Here is a 23,562-nt window from a genome sequence, read left to right on the forward strand (position 1 = left end):
AACTCCCCAATCGGCCCTGCTCTGAGCCCGACCAGGGGCTGCACCTAGGGATTGTGCCTGCCCTCTGCCACCCGGGAGCAGGCGTAAGCCAGTAGGTCGTTATCTCCTGAAGGGTCCCAGACTGCAAGAGGGCACAGGCCGGTCTGAGGGACCTCCCCTTCCCCCGAGTGCACAAATTTTTGTGCACCGGGCCTCTAGTACTTTTTATAATTATTAAAAGATATTAATGAAATTTAAACTGGTTTTTGTATTAAAAAATTTTGGTTGGGATCACAGAATCAATCCTCCTTTTTAATTAGACCAATAAGTAACATATTTTGAATTCCTAATATTTCAGAGAAAACATAATTATTTTCTCAAAAATAAATTTATATACTTTAGGCATTTAGTTACTATAACTATATAATTTCTCCCAATTTAATTTGAATTCTTAGAAGCTTCAAATTTCAGGTAGCAAGTTAAATACTTAGCATTTCTCAAATTAGTAATACATTTATATTTTAAGGATGTATTTCCAATAAAATACAAGGCATATTCAATTAACAGATTAAATTCTACCCTCTAGATTTTTTTTTGAGGTAAACTCAGGTTAATATTTCAGTATTTTTGTCATTTTAAAATACCTAGATATTTAATAATTTTTATTATTTAATTCAGCAATGTTCTAAAGTCTTAAGTTACCAAAGCCTTTGGAAAACTATCTTTCTGGCGAGAAGGCAGAGGGATGGGATTTTTAAAACCGCCACTTTTTTCCTTTAGAGATATAACATGTAAAGTTCCTGTTGCTGCTGCAGGCTTCTCCAGCTTTTACAGGGAGAAGAGCGACTGGCCCTTTATCATCAACACATTATCACTGAAAAGCTTAACCACAAAGTCTAATTTGCTTATAATCTTTTTGCACATAATTTAGCTGATTTTGCACATTATACTGTCTCAGCCTTGCTAACATTTCATAAGTTATTTGAGCATTCAGCCAGGTGTATCCTCCTTAGTCTCTTTAAAAGTCTCTGGCAAATGAAATACCGTGTTCCACAAGGAGAAACAGTTTGGAGGCATGTTTTTCCCCTGCTGATGAGCTTTTTTCAAATTTTGACCCACTCTTTACCAACATTCAAGACCTAATGTACCTTCTTCAGGAAACCAAGGGTTATGTTCTATAATAACATGCAAAAACTGTATGAGATTACCTTCTGAAACTTTAATTCCTTAAGCATGCAAATCAAAAATCTACAATAAAGGTTCTTACTTTTAAGCCAAATCCTGCCCCATTAGCCTGGCTAAGGAAACATTCCCACCCTACTTATAGATTGTGAATTCTGCAGCTGATCGTGGGCTTTGTGTACAGTGAATATCTTCCCACCTATACGGTGTGCTCACCCATACAGTGAATTCTTTTCCACCTCGCCAGTGAATCTTCGTTTTTTCACTCTAGGCGAAGTCTTCTCTTCCAGATGTCCCGTTGAGGCGCCAGATGTGTATTTGTGTTTCTCTCCCGCGTGGTTCAGGGTTCAGGATCTGGAAGAGGAGCCGCACACAAATGAAAGAGAAGAGACAGACAATTTGGAAATATTGGGGGGCCAGGCGGGCAAGTCCAACTCAAGGGGAAGGACTTCCACTGGTGCCCAGGCCTCGCCAGCCTTTTATTCAACTTTGGTTACACATAAAGCCCTTAGTCAGGCAGGCAATTGTGGTAGCAGACAGACTATCTTAAAGGTCAGTAAATATTAGAGGGATTTACTCTGCGACAGATTATTTCATCAGGAAATAGCTTGATTCCCCATTGTCAGGACTAGACAATCGGTGCATAACTCAGGCCCTTGCCATGGGTTCAAGGTTCACCAGCGTTCTGGGATCCTTGTTTGCACTTCTCTGCTAGTGAAGACAGTGGGCAGCCTCCTGCACATAATACCTTTGTAATTAGTAAGTCACCTGTAGAGTGATTCAGTGAGACAGTGTGAGCATCCTGTTCCCCAGTAGTTTGTAATCCAGTAGATTAGGATACACTGATGTTCCTTTCCTAAATCAGTAATTACAGGGGTAGTTACAAATTGGATTTTCTAATTTTGTCATTCTGTCTGTATTTGTTAGCTTTTTTGTTGTTGCTGTTAATCCTCACCGGAGGACATTTCCTTTTTTTTAAGAGAGAGTTGAAGGGAGAGGGAGAGACAGAGAGAAACATTAATGTGAGAGAGACACATCGATTGGCCTCCTCCTGCACATGCCCTGAGGAATGCTGGGATCAAGCCTGCATCTGAGATAGATGCCCTGGAACCTGGGACCCTTCAGTCTGAGGGCCAACACCTAACCACTGAGCCAAACGGGCCAGGGCCTGGGCCTCGCTTTTCTCTGAGAGTTGCTCTCACAGTCGAATATAAACCTTGGAAGATGCAGGTAAAAGCTGGCCCTGCACCTCGTCCTCCCTCCCCTCCAGCCACACCGTCATGTCCCCTCACACAAAGCAAGTGCTTTAAAGATTTTTGTGCACAGGGCCTCTCATCTATACTAATAAAAGCATAATATGCTAATTAGACTGGACATCCTTCTGGACATCCTTCCAGATGACCTCTTGACAAAGTCAGGGCTGCGAGGAAAGCCTGGGTCCCGTGTGCTTGCTGGTGGCTGGAGGGAAGTCTGGGTCCCGGTGCCTGCCAGCAGCAGCAGTTCTTACATAAAGAAGGACTCTTCCCCTACTCTACCCTTTATCTCTTTTTTAGTTTTTTTTTTTAAAAACTTAGTTTTTATGGTCTGTTACCATTTTTATTATTTTAATACCCAAATTGTCCCAAATTAGGCCAGTGGGAATTTCTTCAACTTGGCTTCGATGTCTTTTGAAATGACCTAGTTAGTCTCTGGGCACTTCTTTGCATTCTGTCAATAAGAAGTTGCAGCCACACTTCATATTTTTTCTATTTCTGACCTAGGATTAACCATTTCCCCAAGGAGTTCTAGTTCTTTTTATTGGTACATGGTATTTAGAAACCAAAATCTAGGTGCTGGAAATGCTCATTGTTGCTGAGAGTCATTGCTTCTATGATTTTTCAATGGAAAAATGTAGTACATATACTTAAAGAATCTTGAGTTCATATTGATAATTCACATTCAAATTTAACTACATTATTTCTTTTTGTTTTTTTGTTTTGTTTCACTGGTGGTCTGTGAGGTCCGAAAGGTTGGTGACTGCTGGTTTAAAGTATTACCTATGTCTCCTTTTTCCCCCATCACCCCCCCTGTGGCTACTCCAACCCTCCAGGACAAGCCCCCACCTCCCAGGGTTCTTGTCCATTGTTTATGCTAATATGCATGTATACAAGTCCTTTGGTTGATCTCTCTCCCTCTGCTATCCCTCTGAGGTTTGACGGCCCATTCTGTGTTTCTCTGCTCTCTGGATCTGTTTTTGTTCATCAATTTATGTTCTTCATTATATTCCACAAATGAGTGAGATCATGTTATATTTATCTCCCTGACTGGCTTATTTCACTTAGCATTTCGTATTTGTATCTCTTCTCTTAAACTAAAAATTTTCACTAATTTTCAGTTTATTAAAATTAGCACACATTTATTGAGTTCATATACAGGGTGTGGCAAAAGTAGGTTTATAGTTCATATGGAAAATAATACAATAATAAATAATAAAAGAATAAATCTGAGTTTAGTGTACTCACAACTGTAAACCTACTTTTGCCTAATCGTTGGTATGTGGAGTATTGAAATGCAGGGAAACACATTGAGTTAAATACAATTTTACAGTCTCTGGCCTCAGTAATTTGGTTTAATAGGTAGGAAAGACAAATATATAATGAAAAGAGGAATTATAATATATTGTGATGTAGATCATTAATATAGGAACTTTTGAGATTATGACCAAAGGATGGGAACATCTTCACATGTCTTGGAAGATTGGGGAATAAGGATATTTCTGATAGAAAAGCAGATCAACACATCAGCAGGAGAGTAAGTTAGAAGGAAATTAAGTCTATTTACGTCTAATTATAATATTATTTTCTTTATGTAACTTTTTCCTTCTTCTGGTACTTAGTACTTGTGACATCCTCTCCTGCCAAATCTGGAATGCCTTTCCTCACCTTCATCATATAGCTGCCTTAAGGTCCCGAAAACCTTATTTGTGGTTATTAAGCCTTTCTCCCCCCATAACCAATTTAATTATGAGAGTAATCACTATTGTTAGCATTCCTTATTGTAGCTTCCACAGTGTCTCACTCCTTATATAAATTATTGCTTCTGTTTTGCCAATGACTTAGATATCAAGTATGCAGTCTGTTAGGTTTTAATGTAAGGGTAAGAGTAAATGAACCTGGTGTAAGGACCCCGTGGTCTTTCAGTAGGTTGAATGTCTGGGTTATGGTGTGTGTGTTTTGAGCATGTGGAACTCTGTTTAAGCATTTTGTTCTGTTTTTTCTCTTAGCTGAATTGAGTTCTGTATTTATCAAAAGGTATGTAATATGCCAAATGAATATTAATTGGAGTTACTCTCCATTTAAAACTAGAATATCTCTTGGATCTTGGATCTTGTCTTAGAATCAATCTTGTCTTAAGAATATCTTTTGTTTTCAGAGCTTCAGTGAAGATGTTTTCCAGTCGGTAAAGTCTTTATTACGGAGTGAGAAGGAACTGTGTAGTGTATCAGCAGAGGACTGTTTAAAGCAAGATGAACATGCCAGTTTGACTGAGGTTTGACATATTACTCTCTATATCAGTGGTTCTCAACCTTCCTAGTGCCACGACCCTTTAATACAGTTCCTCATGTTGTGACCCCCAACCATAAAATTATTTTCGTTGCTACTTCATATCTGTAATTTTGCTACAGTTATGAATCGTAATGTAAATACCTGATATGCAGGATGTATTTTCATTGTTACAAATTGAACATAATTAAAGCATAGTGATTAATCACAAAAACAATATGTAATTATTTATGTGTTTTCTTATGGTCTTAGGCGACCCCTGTGAAAAGGTCGTTCGACCCCCAGAGGGGTCGTGACCCACAGGTTGAGAACCGCTGCTCTATATCCTTCCCTAATAAAGCAAAATGTATGTTCATGCATTTCTGTAGAACTGCATTCCTACTTTAAAAATGCCTAAAATGTTTACATGTTAATACATGCATGAGAAGTACCTGTTTTAAATACCCACTAATATAATTGTCGTTTAATTCAGTGCACAGGCATTATTGCCCACTCATCAGACAGATGGTGCTGTATCAGATGATTCCTACTCAATTCAGTAATTGGTACTTTAATACTGAAATTTTCTACTGTGAAACATGAAATATATCCTTATTTTTTTGTAATTATTTTTTTTTTGTGGTTATTGTTAGTTTTCTTGGTTGTTTAAATTCAGTACCTTGAGTCAAAATGAAAAAATAGTGCTAAATTTATTTTGAAATTAAGATATTTACTATTTGAAGATAAGATATATCATTTGCTCACCTGTTTCACTGCTACATTAGTGTTTCCTATCTTTGTTTGAATTTATTACTAATAAAAAAGGAATAACAGCCCTAGCCAGTTTGGTTCAGTGGATAGAGGGTCGGCCTGCGGAGTGAAGGGTCCTGGGTTTGATTCCGACCAAGGGCACATGCCTGGGTTGCAGGCTTGATCCCCTGTAGGGAGTGTGCATCTCATCATTGATGTTTCCCTCTCTCTCTCCCTTTCCCTTCCTCTCTGAAATCAATAAAAATATATTACAAAAACAAAAAGCTTAAAAAAAGGAATAAATTTTATTCTTCAATATAATCATAGTCCATTAACACATTTATGATATCAAATGAGAGGGTATGAGCTCATTGAATCTGAAAAATAAGATATTAGGTTGTTAATACAAATTTTTTTGAAATTAGTGTTCTAAAAGAATCTTGATTATTCTTATGTTTAGGAATGATTTTCTTTCCTATTTCTTGAGAAACTATATTGAAGTAGTTCCATAGGATGATGAGCACACCTTTCAGGCCTATAGTGTTCTCTGACCAGAGCCTCTTCTTTTTGTGTCAGCTGAATTTCTGTGGCTCTTGACTATTATCTTATTTTCCCTTTTTACTTTATTTTCATCAAGCTGAGGCACTCTTAATCTCCTTGGTTGTTGCTATGTGACAAGTTTCCTGTGTCCTTCTGCCCTCAAACAATTTTCCAGCCTGAATCTCTCCAGCTCCTTATGTAGTGCCTTTCTGAGCCCACATTCCTTGGCAAGGTCTTCTTTGATCAATGGAATATGCAAGACTCAAGTGGCATCTTTAAAACCCCAAGTCTGCTTATTTTCTCTTTTGTATTCAGTAAAAGGAAATTTGAAAGAATAGAAGGAATTTCTTTCTCACTTTAGAGTGTACATATCCCAAAGTATCTTTTCGAAGAAAGGAAAGGAATTTAATTGAATGCCTCTTTGTTAGTGGGTGCCTGTAATATACTAGGCACTTTCCTCTACATTATCTGATTAACCCTCACAACTGTGGAGGAGAAGTTGTATTGCCTTAAGTTTTATAGATGCAGAGACAAGCTTCTAGAGGTTAACAACCTACCTAGACCTGTAGAAATTAACTATAACAATTCTGTGAAGTAACAACCCTAATAAGTCAGAATAAACATCCTGAGCTAATTTCTGACTTGCTTCTGAATCATCAGAAAGAGATCAAAAGTATATCGTGTTGCTTTGTATTTTAACTATTATATTTTCCCTAATTCCTAGATTATCCATATTGCTATTATTTAAGTATTTCATACTTTTAGTCACAGTGCTTGCTTAGCAGACAGTTTACTATTCTATCTTCAAATGGAAAATATTTCTTCTAATGTCAAAGACAAAGGGAATATAAACTTTATTTTATTATTTTTAATTCTCACCCAAGGATATTTTTCCGTTGGTTTTTAAAGAGTGGAAGAAAGAGGGAAAGACAGAGAGAAACACCAATGTGAGTGAAACATCTTGATAGGTTGCCTCCTGCATGAGCCCCGACCAAGGCCAGGGCCGGGGAGGAGCCTGCAACCGAGGTACATACCCTTGACTGGAATTGAACCTGGAACCCTTCGGTCCGCAGGCCAATGCTCTATTCACTAAGCCAAACTGGCTAGGGCTGAGAATATAAACTTTTAAAATACTACTTTTTTTCAGATTATAAAAGCAGTACATATTTCCTTATAGAAAGCATGAAAGAAAAAAATGACTGTCATTAATCTTATGAAGGAGGGGAAAAACCCACAGTGATAAAAGTAGAAAAAAACCTGGCTGGTGTGGCTCATTGGTTGAGTTTTGGCCTATCAACCGGGAGGTCATAGGTTCGATTCCCGGTCAGGGCACATGCCTGGGTTGTGGGCTTGATCTCCATTGTGGAGCTTTCAGGAGGCAGCCAATCAATGATTCTCTCTCATCATTGATGTTTCTGTCCCTCTTGCTCTTTCTTCTTTTCTGAAATCAATAAAAAATGAAAAAAAAATGATCACTTATAATTCCATTGTCTTGAGTTAATCACTGTTGTAGTTTGATGTACTGCTTTCCAGTGTTTTTCCCATGCGTATGTTTTAAAAAATATTGTAGGCATACTCTTTATCATTTTTGTGTAACTTGTCTTTTTTATTTAATGTGACATATCCTCATATCATTTCATATTCTTTAGAAATTTAACTTATATAAACTTCTACAGAGAAATCTCTATATAAGGGCATTGATGGAAATAAGTGATATCACAGGGAGTCAATAAGGAGGTAACCTTGAGGGCCTCCTCTCCGAGGAGGTAACATTTAAGTTGGATCTTGAAGGATGAGGTAGAACTAGGCATGGGAACATCCAAGGAGAGATCCAGGTTGAGGGGGCGCTACTGTGAAGCCCTTAGGCAAGTACATACTGGGCATATTCTAGGCCCTGAAGTGAGCCTATGTGTATAAATGAAAGTGAGCGAAGACTGAAGCCAGCTAACCCAGAGCCTTGGGGCCTGTTAGAACTGCACTGGGAAGCATGGAAGGCTTTTGAAAGGCAGGTGACATGATAATTACTGGGATCAGGTGGAATAGGATTGTAGTAGTGCAGATGAGAAGTGGTGGTAGTGGGAATGGAGAGAAGTAGATGTATGTGAGATATGTTTTGGGAGTAGAATTGATCGAACTTGCTAATGAAGTTGAAGAACTGTACTATAAAGCCAAATCTTTGGTGGAAAGCCTCGTCATCATCTTTGAAAAAATTAATCATTTTGTCCAAGATAGTCAGCATTTTTATTTATTTTGAGGTCTCTTTGACATAAAACATCATATTAGCTTCAGATATACAATATATTGATTTGATATTTATATATGACAGTATTTTAATTCTTTATACGTTTTTTTCTGTTTCTCAGCTGTCAGTAATCTAATTGAGATAAAATGCTAAAATTTAAACTAATAGAGCTTTATTTATTTATTTTTATTCAGGTCACATTTCTAGGTTTTAATGAAGAAACAGATGCTGCTCATATACAGGTATGGATGATTTATTAAACTGGGAAGGACCAGGAGAGATTATTTGGAACAGATTTTGAGACATGTAAAATTTGCCGTATTAACCAAAAACTTAAACACTAAACTTTTCTGTTTTTATTTCTGTTTAAAGTTAAAAGGTGACGTTTTGAGATCAATTTTTGAGTGTGCTTTGACATTTTCACTTTTTGCATTTTCACTGAGTATTCTTGGTATAGAAAGCATTTTTAGGTTAGGAAACCACAAAAGTCAATTATCTTAAGGAAGCTAAAACTCTAGGCTGAACTTTTTCTCCTGAGGTAGAATGTAAGCCTTGTTTTTTAATTTGGATGGTTTTTATAATCTGACATCAACAGTCAGATTCTTATATTTTCAAATGAGATAGAATGAAATTTAAATGGTAAAGTAAATGAGATAGAATTAAATTTAAAAGGTAAAATTTATAAAAAGTAATATTAGCCAATGCAAAACTTTTAGCCTGTTTGGTTTACACAGGAATTTACAGAGGGACCGACAGTTGAGATTAGGATCAGCAAAGGAAAGCTATACAGTTACATGAAGAGTGGTTGAAGTTCCAGTAGGTGTGGTAGGCATATTGTGTTTTACCTCATGAAGATTCTGAAGGTTTGTGATTGCCATATGTTTCCTTTTGTGGCAGTAAAAGTCTCCCAATAGAAGAAGAAGTAATACTATTCAATTCTTTGTGAACAATGCATAGAAAGTGATAATGAAAACTCTTGTGTGTCTTGATTGTATCCTTACCTGAAGGAAAAAGTTTAGGCAGTAGGTGCAAGAGAGGACATACTCCTGAGAATGTGAGGCTAAAAGCAGAAGTGTTCCAAAGTATTTCTCTCTTGTTCTACTTCCACTTTAAGAGTTACTGATAAAACCATAATTAGAAAGGAACGTACTCTGAGAGGTCAAGGATGTTAAAATACCTTGACTGGGTAAAATTTATATAAATAAAAGACTAAGCAACCTTTATGACCAGTCGACCGGACCACTCGCTGGTAGCTGTGACGTGCACTGATCATCAGGGGGACAGACGCTCAATGCAGGAGCTGCCCCCTGGTGATCAGGGCACTCCCATAGCCAACCTCCCACTGCCGGCCAACCTCCCACGGTGCCCCCCCACCCTGCCCGCCCCCGTCCGGACAGCTGGCCGGCCCTGATTGGGACTGTGATCGCTGGCCATGCCGAGGGACCCCACCCATGCACAAATTCATGCACCGGGCCTCTACTATTTACATAAAAAGGACAAATGAGAGAAAAAAGCTTTTTTCTTTACATCTTTATTAAATTATCAAAGTTTAATATAATACTTAAGAGAAAAAAAGCAGAAAAATAGAGTTGTATTTTATGAATATAAAACTTAAACTCTAATGAAGTATAATCTGTAGGCAAGAATCCTGTATGAAAAATTTCACAGTTAAACCTGGGGACTGCAGGTTGACATTTGCAGCTAAAAACTATTAACCCTCATGGATGTGTGAGGTACCATGTAAAATTTTTTGTTGCTTCATATTAATACATTTAAAAGGGTACAGAAATGGCAGGTATTAAAATATTTTAGTACACTTCATTTTGGAGTTTTAAAAAAATTGGTTATGGTTGATAAGCATATGTTAACTATTATGAACTGGGAAATTTATTAAGACCTTAAGATTTTTAGATAGGACCCTCATTATAGGAATCTTAACAAAGTTTTATTGCTTTAAATTAGGATTTAGCTGCTGTTTCTTTGGAACTTCCAGATCTTCTGAATTCACTACACTTCTGTAGTCTAAATGAAAATGAAATTATTTGTATGAAGGATATAAATAAATCACCAAATATAAACAGTGGTCCTCTAAATCAGGTAACTTTTATATATAATTTCTAATGAGTTTTTAAGGGCAGATTTTACAATGACATTTGATTAAGACTATTAAATTTTTAAATGCTTCGGTGAAGTTTTTTGTTTTTTTTTAAAAGAAACCATATTTGAGGAAGTATGATTCATGAGAAATCTAACTCATGAAGCTTTGAAATCATGCTGAACGCTACAGGAAAATGGAATATAAAAACAGAATAGTACCTGGCTCCTGCCTTCAAGAAGTTTGCAGGGTAGTTGTTAAGTTAGGTGAATGATTAAATAAGAAAAATCACAGGGCTGTACAATAGTACAGGAAAACATTATTGCTAAGTGAATGGATATTAAGTTCTGTAACATGTAAGAAGATAATGTAGGTAGAATTTCAATACCTGGTTAAGAGAAAGCTGGGAGAAAAAGATTGGGGAGTGAGAAATGTGGAGAAAGAATAAAGAAAGGAATTAAACAGTACAAAATCAGGCTGCATTTCAGGATGCATGTATTTTTCTTTTTTATTTTCCCCCTTGAGATTATGTTATTTCTAGGCTTCACTTCCAGTTAATATGTTTTGTATGTATACTATGATTTGAAATTAAAATATTTTTATCATCTTTCCCAAGAGTCGTCATTCTGGAATGCTTTGTGTCATGAGAGTGTTACCACCTACATTACCAAGACTCAGAATTGATTTTATCTTTAGTCTCCTAAGTAAATATGCTACTGGTATAAGATACACCCTGGATACATACATTCACCAGAAACGCCAACTGGAGACCACTAATGAAGATGATGATGATACTAACCAGTCAGTGTCTTCTATAGAGGATGATTTTGTCACTGCGTTTGAGCACTTAGAGGAAGAAGAGACCTTAAAGCCATATAATGATGGTTTGTCTTTACTAAACTTCTTGATATAGAGCAGTGGTTCTCAACCTGTGGGTCGCGACCTCTTTGGGGGTCGAATGACCCTTTCACAGGGGTCGCCTAAGACCATCGGAAAACACATATATAATTATATATTGTTTTTGTGATTAATCACTATGCTTTAATTATGTTCAATTTGTAACAATGAAATTGGGGGTCACCACAACATGAGGAACTGTATTAAAGGGTCGCAGCATTAGGAAGGTTGAGAACCACTGAAGAGGATTAAAGTTTAAAGTTCAATTATAAAGGCTTTAAGGCCGAGTTACTCAATTCTTTTTAACCTTTTTTTCTGATTGTCTGAGGAATTTTCTTGAGATTTTTTAAGTTCATAGCTATCTGGTTTTTATTTTTATTGATTTCAGAGAGAAAGGGAGAGGGAGAGAATAGAAACATCAATGATGAGACAGAATCATTGATTGGCTGCCTCCTGAATGCCCACACTGGGGCTCGAGCCCTCAACCCTGGTATGTGCGCTGACCGGGAATCGAACCGTGACCTCCTGGTCATAGGTCAATGCTAAACCACTGAGCCACCCTGGCTGGGCCATTGTTCTCTGGTTAGTTTTGCTATTTCTGTTCTTATTTTGTTAGTACTGTTTACCATATTAAGTGTTTGGAACATGCCTAGGGTCAAACTTGAGAGGAGTTAACTGGCAGAGTCACTGTATTCGTGTTTCTAACACATGTGACACCATTCTATGTATTCTCAAGTATGGGGTAAAATTAAATTATTTTAGTAAAAGATATATTTGATTTTGAGAATGATTTGGGATGAATATGTTAACATAATTTAGAAGAGACATGTTACAAATGTTTTATGCTGAAAGTCTATTCCCATTGATTTAAATTTTAAAAAAATTCTGTTCAAGAATAAGCTGATCATTTTATTCTTTTCCTATAGGAGTAAACATTACTGCACTAAAGAGCCACTGTGATGCTGCTTCACAGACTACTGCTGGTCACCAGTTAGAAACCCATGATTTAAGGATTCTGGTTAGCTCTGGGCGGCAGAAGTCACTGACAAAACCTTCAACTTCCTTAATAAACGTTCTGGGACATAAAGAACAACCTGTGAAAAGTTCAGTCACAACATCCATTTCTGAGCCTTGGATCCAAAGGAGTTTCTATAGGTCATCTAATGCTTCAGATAAAGGTAGTGACGTGCAGAAAACGTTTTTTTCTTCTTCTCCTGCCTATTCATCTGAATCAGAATGCTCAAGTCCAAGTCCGGTTATTTTCTTAGATGAAGAAGGATATCAAAAAAGTTTAAAAGCAAAACTTGAGTTACCAAAAATTCCTGTAATGAAAGATGATATAGAGGACTCAGACTCAGAAGTAAGTGAATTTTTTGATAGTTTTGATCAGTTTGATGAACTAGAACAAACTTTAGAGACTTCTTGTCCATTTCTAAAAGATTCTGTAAAAGGGAAGACATCGCAAAAGAAAGGACACAAACATGACAAATCTTCTGTAACCACTACTATGAATCCTCAAAAATTCAAGTTTGATTGTCCAGCTCTCCCAGCTAATGTTCGAAAGCCAACACCTCGTAAACCAGAATCCCCTTACAGCAACCTGTGTGATGCTCCAGATTCTCCTCGCCCAGTGAAGGCATCTGGGGAAGACAGTGGCTTGTTTAGCCCCATTCGGTCCTCTGCTTTTAGTCCTCTTGGAAGCTGTACACCTGCTGAATGTTTTTGCCAAACGGATATTGGTGGAGATAGGATTCATGAAGATCATGATTCTATTTATTACACCTATGAAGATTATGCCAATAGAATTACATGTGAAGTACTGGGCTCGGTCCTTCATACTCAACATACTAATGCAATATCAAACATTAATAGTGTTAAAAAGGGAGAAAGTGAAACCATTGCTCTTAAGAGTGGAAACCTTGATCAAAATAAATCTAAAAATAAACCCTTAATGATTAGAGATAGCATTCAAAAATTTGCAGCAGATCTTGTGGAAAAAAGTTTTGGCAGTGCATTTAAAGACTTGCAGAAAGGAGTCTCTTCATGTACCAATGCATTGTGCCATTTAGCCGTCAAATTAACGTCATCCATTTTTCAGATGGCATTTAATGAACTGAGAAGGCAGCATGCATTTTCACTGAAAGAGCGTGCTATTAGTGGTCTGGCTAATTTTTTGGTGAGTGAAGCTTTATCAAATGCTTTAAAAGATTTACAGTATGTAAAGAAGCAGATATTTACAAACATAGTTGCTGGGTTTGCTGCAGATCTTGCTGAAGAGCTTATTTTTGAAGGTATCATGGAAGTGTGTCAGTTTTCATCTCCTCCCACACCTGCATCTCCAAAGTATTCATTTGACTATGAAGACAAAGTAGTGAAGTCGTATGCAAAAGATTTGTCTGAATCCGTAATGCAGGAAGCATTCATTGAGCTATCACAAGTTGATGTGATCTTTACAACAAAAGCAGCAGTTAGTGTTTCTACAGATAACATAAAGTATGTGAGTGCAGAAAATATTGTGCCATGGACACAGACTTCTACATGTCCCGTTTTTAATAGTCAAGCAATTGTGACAAAACAAATGCCAGAATATAAATACACGGTACAGCAGGCCTTATTTTGTACTTCTGGAATTGTTACTTCTATACCAGTGCCCCTGGCTGGAAGTGCCCTTCTCCCATATCACTTTTCATCTAATATATATCAGGCAAAGACTCATCTGTCATCTGGTGATAGTAATTTGAATGGTGATTCTACTGAAGCAGGTGTTTCCACAAAAAACAAAGAGGAAGTAGCTTGTCTCAGAAATATTTGTTTATCTTCAGAACACAGTCTAGTTAACCAGAATGATTTTAAACCAACTAATGATGATGTTGAAATGCAAAGCTCTTCAAAATTACCAAGTGATCCTGTGATTATTAGCAACTTTTCTACAGCACTGGTGCATTCTATAGTAAATGAAACTTTAGAGTCAGTGACATCATTCAAAGTTACAAAAACAGTTGATGAACACACAGATTGTTCAACTAAAACAGTAAAGGGAAAAAACCCTCCTTTCCACTATGATCAAGTGACCCTGCAAGAGAATGAAGCTAGCAATAAGGACATGTTTGTTGATCGATTATCTAAATCTGTTATTAAACATTCCGTAGAGAAAAGCAAATCAGTGATCTCTAATGTGGATAAAAATACGGTAAACAGGGAAGGCTTGCCTGTTGCTGAAGAAGAGTCACGGTTGATACGGGGAAAGTTTCCCAGATCTCTTGATGCTCAAGATCACTTAGCTCACTGTTCACTTTTAGTGGGAAAGGATTGTGTTCCAGAATGTAAAGATTCTATAGCTCATGGATTTTCTTTAGAGCCACTACCATGTTGTTCAACTATGGCAGGTCAGAAACCTGATTTGAAGGAAGCTGCTAAGGACAAATCAGTGAAAAAGTATAATTTGAATAATATGGCACCGGTGCCCTTGTCTTTTGGGCAAGAAAATCCTTATCCCCATTCACATACTTTCTCATCTGCAGTGCTTACATGTGTAGATGGTTTGCATGTGGAAGATAAACAGAAAATCAGAGATGGAAATGTAATACCTGATACTCCTCCATCAACTCCTCTAGTACCATCCCAGGCTAGTTCTGAATGGGATATCAAGAAGTTAACCAAAAAGCTTAAAGGGGAATTAGCAAAAGAATTTGCACCTGCTACACCACCCTCTACACCTCACTACTCATCTTTTGGTAGTTTGTCTGAAAATGAACAAAATACTATTGAAAAAGAGGAGTTCATGTTGAAACTCATGCGATCTCTTTCAGAAGAAGTTGAAAGTAGTGAAGGTGAAGAGCATCCAGAAGTGGATGTGAAGGCAGAGCACTCAGAGAAGAAAACTCAATTTGCCGAAGCATTAGCTTCACACATCGTTTCTCTTGCAACTGAAATGGCAGCTTCCCATTTAGATAATAAAATAATTCAAGAACCCAAGATTAAAAGCCCTTGCTTAAATGTGCAGAATCAAAGAAGTGTATCACCTACTTTGTTAAATCACACAGATGAAAATCTACAAGCATTATGCAATTTTGCAGGTGATATGGCAGCAGAAGTCATTACAGAAGCTGAGAAAATAGCAAAAGTTAGAAGTTGTATGCTTTGCAGGCAGAAGAAGAATAGTTATAGTGATGGTGACCAACCTCATAGATCAGAAGAAATGTTGAATATAGAGACTGTAGCACATCCAAGAGAAGTTGATCCATTTATTCTTTCATTACCACCAAGTTCTTGTATGTCAGGTCTGTCATATAAGTATCCCAGCTGTGAAAGTGTGACAGATGAATATGCAGGTCACATTATCCAAATACTAAAACAGGAAGGTGGTAATAGTGAGTTAATAATGGATCAGTATGCCAATAGACTTGCTTATCGATCTATCAAATCAGGATTGAAAGAAGCATGTAAGGGAGCAACAATGAAGTGTAACTCAAAAATGTTTCCCTTGCAAAACTCACAGGTGAAAGCCAACAATGAACTCTTAATGTTCTTAAATAAACACCACCAAGAAGTAGATAAAAAAAGACCAAGTAAAAAAAATGAAGGTTACCTCTGTAAAAATCAAACTTGTGAATGGACAGGGAATACATACAGAAGTAAATGCTCTGAACTGTATAGTTTTTCAACCTCTCTTGCTCACAGCATAACCAGAGATGTTAAAAAAGAGCTTACAGTGTCTGCAATTGGCTTGCCAAAATCCTCAACAGATTCTTGCCTTTATGAAAAGTCTGGATGTGATGAAGATAATGAGTCTCACATTGAGCCAGAATTTCCTAAGTCTCTTCAACCTTCCCCGCAAAATCACAGATTTTACCACAGTGCAGGCAGCTTAAATGGGTATGGATATGAAGTGAATGTTGTTCAAGCTATAGAACAATATGCTAAAAAAGTAGCGGATGACACTTTAGAACTCAGTTTAGGATCTGCAGTTTTCCAAGTGTCTGAGACAGCAAAAGCAGCAGATAGGATCACTTATGCAGAAAAGTTGTCACCTCTTGTAAGTCAAGCTTGCAGATACTGTGACGAGAAAGAACTCCATGACTGCAATGGAAACTCACCTCAATATTCTTTCAGACAGGATTCACTTGCTCATAGTAAGCCAGGTTCTAATTCAAAATTTAGCAGCCTTTATCAGAAATCTAGAATTTTTCACCTTGATGTCCCTCAAATTCATGTTGATCTTGATAAGAAGACAGTGCTTGCTGAGAAGATAGTTGCTGAAGCTATTGAAAAAGCAGAGAGAGAGCTGAGCAATACCAGTTTGGCAGCTGATAGTGGAATTGGACAAGATGGTGTAAGCTTTGCTGAAAGCCTTACTACAGAAATAATGACCTCAGCCATCGTGAATGTTGAACATGCTGTTAGTAGGTAAGTTTCAAGTTTCTTTTGGGTCTATGATACAGTGAAAAGTTAAACTCCATCGTTCCTGGCCAGATGGCTCAGTTGGAAAGGTTGTGGGTTTGATTCCCAGTCAGGGCACCCAGTTTGCAGGTTCCATCCCTAGTCAGGGCAAGTATACGAGATAACTGATAGGTGTTTCTCTCTCACATCGATGTTTCTCTCTCTAAATTAAAAAAAAAAAATCAATAACCCTTTAAATCCAGTCATGTGATGATTTAAAAAAAAGTTAAACTTGATCATATATGTCTTAGATTCTGTTCAGAAAGGTAGGATTATTTTTTAACCCTAAATTAACAAGTTTTCTCCGTTACATTTATGTATTGTTTCATATCCTACATATTACTTTCATATACATTCTTCATTATCCCACAACAGCCTTTTGAGAGAAGGTATTAACCATTTACCCAACTGAAATATGAAGCTATTATGGTTTAAAACTATAGTGTGATTGTAGGAATGTCCAATATAATTCTGATTAGTATATTTTAAATACAAAATGAGAATAACCCCAAAGTGGGGGCAGTTCAGGACCTATTCTAGGCACTGGGGAACAAAAGTAAATAAAACAGGCAAAAATATGTGTTCATGTTACAATAAAGTAAGACAATAAATAAGTAAAATGTGAAAAAAAATAAGTAAAATATGTAGTACATGGTAATAAGCGCTTTGGAGGAAAACTAAAGCAAGGGTGTTACTGCTTTTGGTGGTGGCAGTACGTGGCAGCAGGTGGGGCTGGTTTTCAGTTTTGAATAGGTAGCAGGCAAAAATAACCCTGACAAGGTAACATTTGAGCAAAGAGCCAAAGGTGAAGAGAGAATAAGTCACATGAGAATCAGTGGAAAGAGGGTTCCAGGCAAAGGGGTGGGACTGTGCATGTGGAGGAAATGGCAAAGAGGCTTGAGTGGCTGAAGTGAGTGAGCCAAGGGGAGTAGTAGGAGATAAGGTGTAGGTTATGAGAGATTGTCATACCAGATGACATATTATAAGTATTTGGCTTATTTTGGCTGGTGAGAAGCCACTAGAGCAGTGGTTCTCAACCTTCTGGCCCTTTAAATACAGTTCTTCATGTTGTGACCCAACCATAAAATTATTTTCGTTGCTATTTCATAACTGTAATGTTGCTACTGTTATGAATCGTAATGTAAATATCTGATAATGCAGGATGGTCTTAGGCGACCCCTGTGAAAGGGTCGTTTGACCCCCAAAGGGGTCACGACCCACAGGTTGAGAACCACTGCATTAGAGGGTTTTGATCAGAAGACTAACATTTTCCCTCTTCATGTTTATTTTTTTTCCCCCTCTTCATGTTTAAAAATATACTTTCAATTGCTATGTTGAGAATTAAATGTAGTTGGGCAGTTGCAATAATTGAACAGTGAATGGCCTTCCTAGTGAAAAGTTAGAATAAAATTTGAGAACATTTCTTTATTAAAAAAAATGAGTAGGGTTAGGTTTATGATACACACTTAACATCAAAGAGATTTGGCTAGTTTGACTCTAATTTTAATTTACAGTACTAGAATTAATTGAACTACTGTTTTGAGGTTTTTAAAGCCAAAATGAAGTTTGTTTTGTTTTGTTGTGCAAATAAAAATACTATCTTACAAAGCAGTTGGAAAACTTAGGAACTTGTGCTCTTTCATAGTGGTCCCAGTTGAAAATATGAACTGCTTTGAAGAAAATTTAAATGATGCACTTAGGATGGATAGGTGTTCGTGGGTACTCAGTTAACTCTGAAAGTAATAAGCTACCCTGCTAAGTCTCTTTGTTAGCAGACACAATGAAAGGGGGTTAGGTGGACCACTGGTCTGACTCTGAAAATCATTTCTTGTTTTTGTTATCTTTATCATTTATAAGAATTATAGTCTTATCAGAGGCCCAGTGCACGAATTCATGCATGGGTGGGGTCAGGCCAGCCCAGCCCCAATTGGGGTGGATCAGGAGGAAGAGAGGGTGGGAGGTTGGCCGGCTGGCCCGCCCCGATCAGGGTTGGGCCGGCTGGGGGGAGGGGCTGCAGGCGATTGGCCAGTGAGTCCCGCCCCCCAGTTGGGGTGGGGGGGCCGATTGGGGGCGAAGGGTTGATCGGGGTCAGCAGCTGGGGGAGGGGCCGTGGGAGATTGGTTGGCCAGCCCCACCCCCTATTGGGGTAGGTGGACAATCAGGGGCAGGGCCGGCCAGGGGGAGGGGCTGCAGGCCGATCCAGTTGGTCGGGGCCCATGGGGCTAGGGCCAGCTAAGGGGAGGGACTGCAGGAGGTTGGCCACACAGCCCCACCCCCTGTTTGGGTTGGGGGGTGGTCAGGGGCAGATCCTATACAGCATTGGCTTGGGGGAGGGGCCGCGAGAGGTTGGCCAGCCGGCCCCACTCCCCGATTGGGCTGGCCGCAGTGGTCGTCATAATAGTGACCTGGCATTCTGGTCGTTCTGGCGTTCTGGTCGCTGGTTTTTTATATATATAGATAGTTCAGAACCTGATGCTTTTGGCACTCATTCATTTATTCATTCATTTATTCTTTTATTTTAGTCCAAAAGAAACAGAAGACTTTCAGTCAACTGAGTCTTTTGGTAGCCAGCAGATGAATCTCAGTATTGGTGATGACAGCACTGGTAGTTGGTCCAATTTAAGTTTCGAAGATGAACACCAGGATGAAAGCAGCAGTTTTCATCATCTAAGTGAAAGGTAACTAAAACTTTACATGTAATAGCATAGTTTAGATCCTCAGACCTATGAAGTGAGCTATTAGTTTACATTGAGTATTATTTAAAATTCTGAATTTGAGAATCTGTCATTATTTTCAAAATGCATTTTATTATTTGCAATGTATTTCTAATGGTTTTTGACATTTATTAAATACTAAAGGCCCAGTGCACGAAATTCATGCATGGGTAGGGTTCCTAGTGGCTGCCAGCTGGGGACATCTCCTTTCCCCTGGCTGCTGGCCCCACCCCCTGGTCAAACTCCTGGTCAAGGGGACAATTTGCATATTAGACTTTCATTATATAGGATAATAATTAGCCCAGCTAATTTTCTCTGGATGTGCCAATAGTTGATTTGAAAATGTTACATACATTTAATTTTATACCCTCTTAGGCTTTACCTGGACTTTTAATGAATTTTTGAGGAAAAACTTTTTTCTTTCTTTAAAGAGAGTACTTTTTTTCTGTAGAGCAGCGATTTTCAACCTTTTTCATCTCATGGCACACATACAGTAATTACTAAAATTCTGTAGCACACCAAAAGATATATTTTTTGCCAATCTGACAAAAAAAAACAGGTATACTTTTGATTCATTCCCACCAGACAGGTACTGGTATTGTTGTGTGGCTGTTGTCAGTTTTTAATTTGACAATCTAAGAGAAAAGAGGTCAGTGCCTCTGACTAAATAGTCAGGTATTACATTTTTAAAAAAATTATTGTGGCATACCAGTTAAAAATAGCTTTTTGATGAGAGGAAAAAGGACAGTTTTCTGTAAGAGACATAAAAATGGCCTGTAATTTCACAGTGATTAGTTTAGATAGTATTTTTGGAGGGGGGAAAGGTTCCTTAGTTGTCCTGCTACTCAGGAAAAAAGTGATCCAGATCATTTATACTCGAATGACTGAAATACATAAACTCATTATAACTTGTTTGGTATAGCAGAGGCACCTACCTTATATATAACTTTTCTTAATTAATTTTATTTTGAATAAGTTATGGAATATTTTATTAATTGTGATACAGTTGTTTCTTATATGTATAACTCTATACAGGCATTTTCTAACCAATAAAATTCCATAAAATCTTTATCCAAATTAATTGACAATTGGAAATGATAAATACCATCTATAGCTGAGTCTAGGGAGTGGAGAGGATTCTCAGCATACATACTTCCAATTTGGGGCATATGTGGAAAGGACCCTGTGAGGCTCTAGGTGAACAGAGCTTTGGAATGGACTTATCAGGAGTGGGAGGTAAGCAGACTATTAGAGGAGGGGCTGAGGGAGCATAAGAAAGGAAATGGCTATCACTTGTTAAAACAGATCATCTTTTCAGAGTACTTTGTTTGATGCTTGGATTAGCTAGTAAGTATTAGTATTTTTATAAAGTATCTATTTTATCATAGTTTTTTAAAATGTAGTTGTAAATCTTTAATATTTCTTAAAATCTAGACCCCAAAATGGCAGTTTTTAAAACGGGGGGTAGGAAGTGGGGGTGATACTCACACATCATCATTTGGCTCTTTTCCATAACTTTATCTAGACTAGAATATGAACACTTAAATTGTTCTCTCATCTTTGAGAGATATAGGCTTTTAGAGTTTCAGTGAGAGTTGACTTTGCTTAGGAAATCCCAGTGTTAAAATGGGAAAACTAGGGTTAGAGGCTAGGGCAGCCGTGGGCAAACTATGGCCCGCGGGATTTGAAATGAATAAAACTAAAAAAAAAGACCATACCCTTTTATGTAATGATGTTTACTTTGAATTTATATTAGTTCACACAAACACTCCATCCATGCTTTTGTTCCGGCCCTCCGGTCCAGTTTAAGAACCCATTGTGGCCCTCGAGTCAAAAGGTTTGCCCACCCCTGAGCTAGTGGCATTAAGAGGATTGTAGCCAGTTGGACAGCTCTATGTGGAATGTTACCTAGTTTGATGAAAAGAGGGAGACATCTACCATGCTCTGTTCTTGGTTCTGTCCTATACAGCATTATTTTATTGGTGATAAGTAATACTCATTTCTGAACGACTCAAAACGAAGATGAAAACAGTAAATCACCAATTGTTGGTGAGGATGTGGAGAAAAGGAAACCCTGGTGCACTGTTTGTGGGAATGCAGTTTGGTGCAGCTACTATGTAAAACAGTATAGTTTCCTCAAATAATTAAAAATGGAACTGCCTTATGACCCAGTGATTCTGGGAATATATCTGAAGAAATCTGAAACACTAATTGGAAAGAATATATGCACCCTTCTGTTCATTGCAGCATTATTTACAATAGCCAAGATTTGGAAGCAGCTCAAGTGCCCATCAGGAGATGAGCAGATAAAAAAAGCAGCAGTACATTTACACACTGGAATACTACCTGGCCATAAAAAGGGAAATCCTACCTTTTGTAACAGCATGAATGGACCTGGAGAGTATTATACTAAGTGAAATAAGCCAGTCAGAGAAAGACAAATACCATATGATTACACTTATATGTGGAATCCAATGAAAAAAATAAAATAACAAACTAGAAACAGACTCATAGTTACAGAGAACAGACTGACAGCGATCAGAGGGAAGGGTGTTGTGAGGCTGGGTGAAAAAGGTGAAGGGATTAGCAAAGAAGAAAAAACAATTCATAGATACACAAAACAATATGGTCATTACCAGAGCGGGAGGTAGAAGAGGGTAAAGGGGAGATGAATGGTGACAGAAGACTTGGGGTGGTGAACACACAATACAAAATACAGATGAAGTATTACACAGTTGTACACTTGAAACCGATATAATTTTATTAATCAATGTCACCCCAATACATTCAGTAAAATATTTTTAAAAATTAGGATGAAAGATAATTCCATTAACAATCAAGGTTTAAAAAGACCAAATTAGGCTGAGGCTAAAATAAGTATATTTAATATGGATAAATCCAAGTTGGTTCAGAAAATTAATTATTTGAATTCAGGATGGGGATAGTTTGGCTTGATAGCATTTTGTCAGAAAAACTTCTGTAGTTCAATGTACCACAGTCTTAAGAACTATTAAGACTATTGTGGCATTAAGATTCAGCCAAAGAAAGTTAGTGGGATGCATCCAAGCTTGTTGGACATACAATTTTCAGGGCCTCATGTCCCAGAGATTGATTCCCTAGGTCATTAGAGGGTCCCAAGATACTGCATGCTTGATAAGACCCTCATAATTTTAATGCAGGAAGTTCAGAGAACACATGTAAGATAATATGGCTTTTCATGTTTCATCTTTTGATGACATGTGCTGTAGGCACTGTTATTTTCTGGTTCAGAGATCAAGGTAGGAGATTAAAGACTTCAAGATTTGGACAAACTTGCATTTTCCCTCTAAGTAGGAAGTTCCATAGAGGGCACCAGTTAAAAAAGAAACAATAATCTCAAAAGTTCACAAGTCTTTAGGAGGAATGTATAATGATTAGATCAGAAAGAGAACGGGTCTATGTAAGTGAATCTCAAGTATTTCAGCAGTTTGTGAATTTTGTCCCCTCCACTGATTTTTAGACAGAGTGGAGGAGAAAAACATTGACATGAGAGAGACACATTGATTGGTTGCCTCCTGCTTGATCCCCTACCCGGTTCTGGGGTCGAACCTGCAACAGAGGTACGTGCCCTTGACCGGGAATCAAACCCTTGACCCTTTGGTGCATAGGCTAGCACTCTAACAACTGGGAAAAACTGGCCAGTGCTGGTTTGTGAATTTCTTAAAAGTTGAGTTTTAGCCCTAGCTGGTTTGGCTCAGTGGATAGAGCGTCAGCCTGCAGAATGAAGGGTCCCAGGTTTGATTCCGGTTGGGAGCACATGCCTGGCTTGTGGGCTTGATCCCCATTAGGGGGTGTGCAGGAGGCAGCCTGCCAATGATTCTCTCTTATCATTGATGCTTCTATCTCTCTTCCTTCTCCCTTCCTCTCTCTGAGAAGTTAATAAAAACATATATGAATAAAATTTTTAAAAACCAGACATATGCAAATCATACGTATCCACATGGACACAGATGGAAATAAAAGCCACGGAAGTCCACTGCTGGTTGATGCTGTGACCGAGTGTGTGACTCTCAAATTTGTTCTTTCTCAATGACCAGGACTTGGTAGAATTTCATGGAAACTCATTTTGCAAGACATTTGCACTTTAGAGGGGAGGAATCTGCAAGGAGGTACAGAGAACAATGACTCCCAACAAAAGACGGTCTCCAGACACAAGCAGCCCCC

The 23,562-nt window shown here is 37.9% G+C and overlaps 1 protein-coding gene across 5 annotated transcripts in view; it reads left to right on the forward strand.

The window, feature by feature from the left end:
* Window positions 1–23,562, forward strand: part of AKAP11 (A-kinase anchoring protein 11) — a 75,115-nt gene that overhangs the window by 36,238 nt on the left and 15,315 nt on the right. For all 5 annotated transcript variants that reach the window (XM_006752966.2, XM_006752964.2, XM_015559507.1 and 2 more), the window contains exons 3-8: window positions 4,573–4,689; window positions 8,409–8,456; window positions 10,177–10,311; window positions 10,926–11,193; window positions 12,133–16,612; window positions 19,168–19,323. In XM_006752966.2, coding sequence (XP_006753029.1) covers window positions 4,573–4,689; window positions 8,409–8,456; window positions 10,177–10,311; window positions 10,926–11,193; window positions 12,133–16,612; window positions 19,168–19,323 — 5,204 coding nt within the window. The remainder of the gene's footprint in view (window positions 1–4,572; window positions 4,690–8,408; window positions 8,457–10,176; window positions 10,312–10,925; window positions 11,194–12,132; window positions 16,613–19,167; window positions 19,324–23,562) is intronic.

This window comes from Myotis davidii, unplaced genomic scaffold (genome assembly GCF_000327345.1).
Source record: "Myotis davidii unplaced genomic scaffold, ASM32734v1 scaffold70, whole genome shotgun sequence".
Lineage (NCBI taxonomy): Eukaryota > Metazoa > Chordata > Mammalia > Chiroptera > Vespertilionidae > Myotis > Myotis davidii.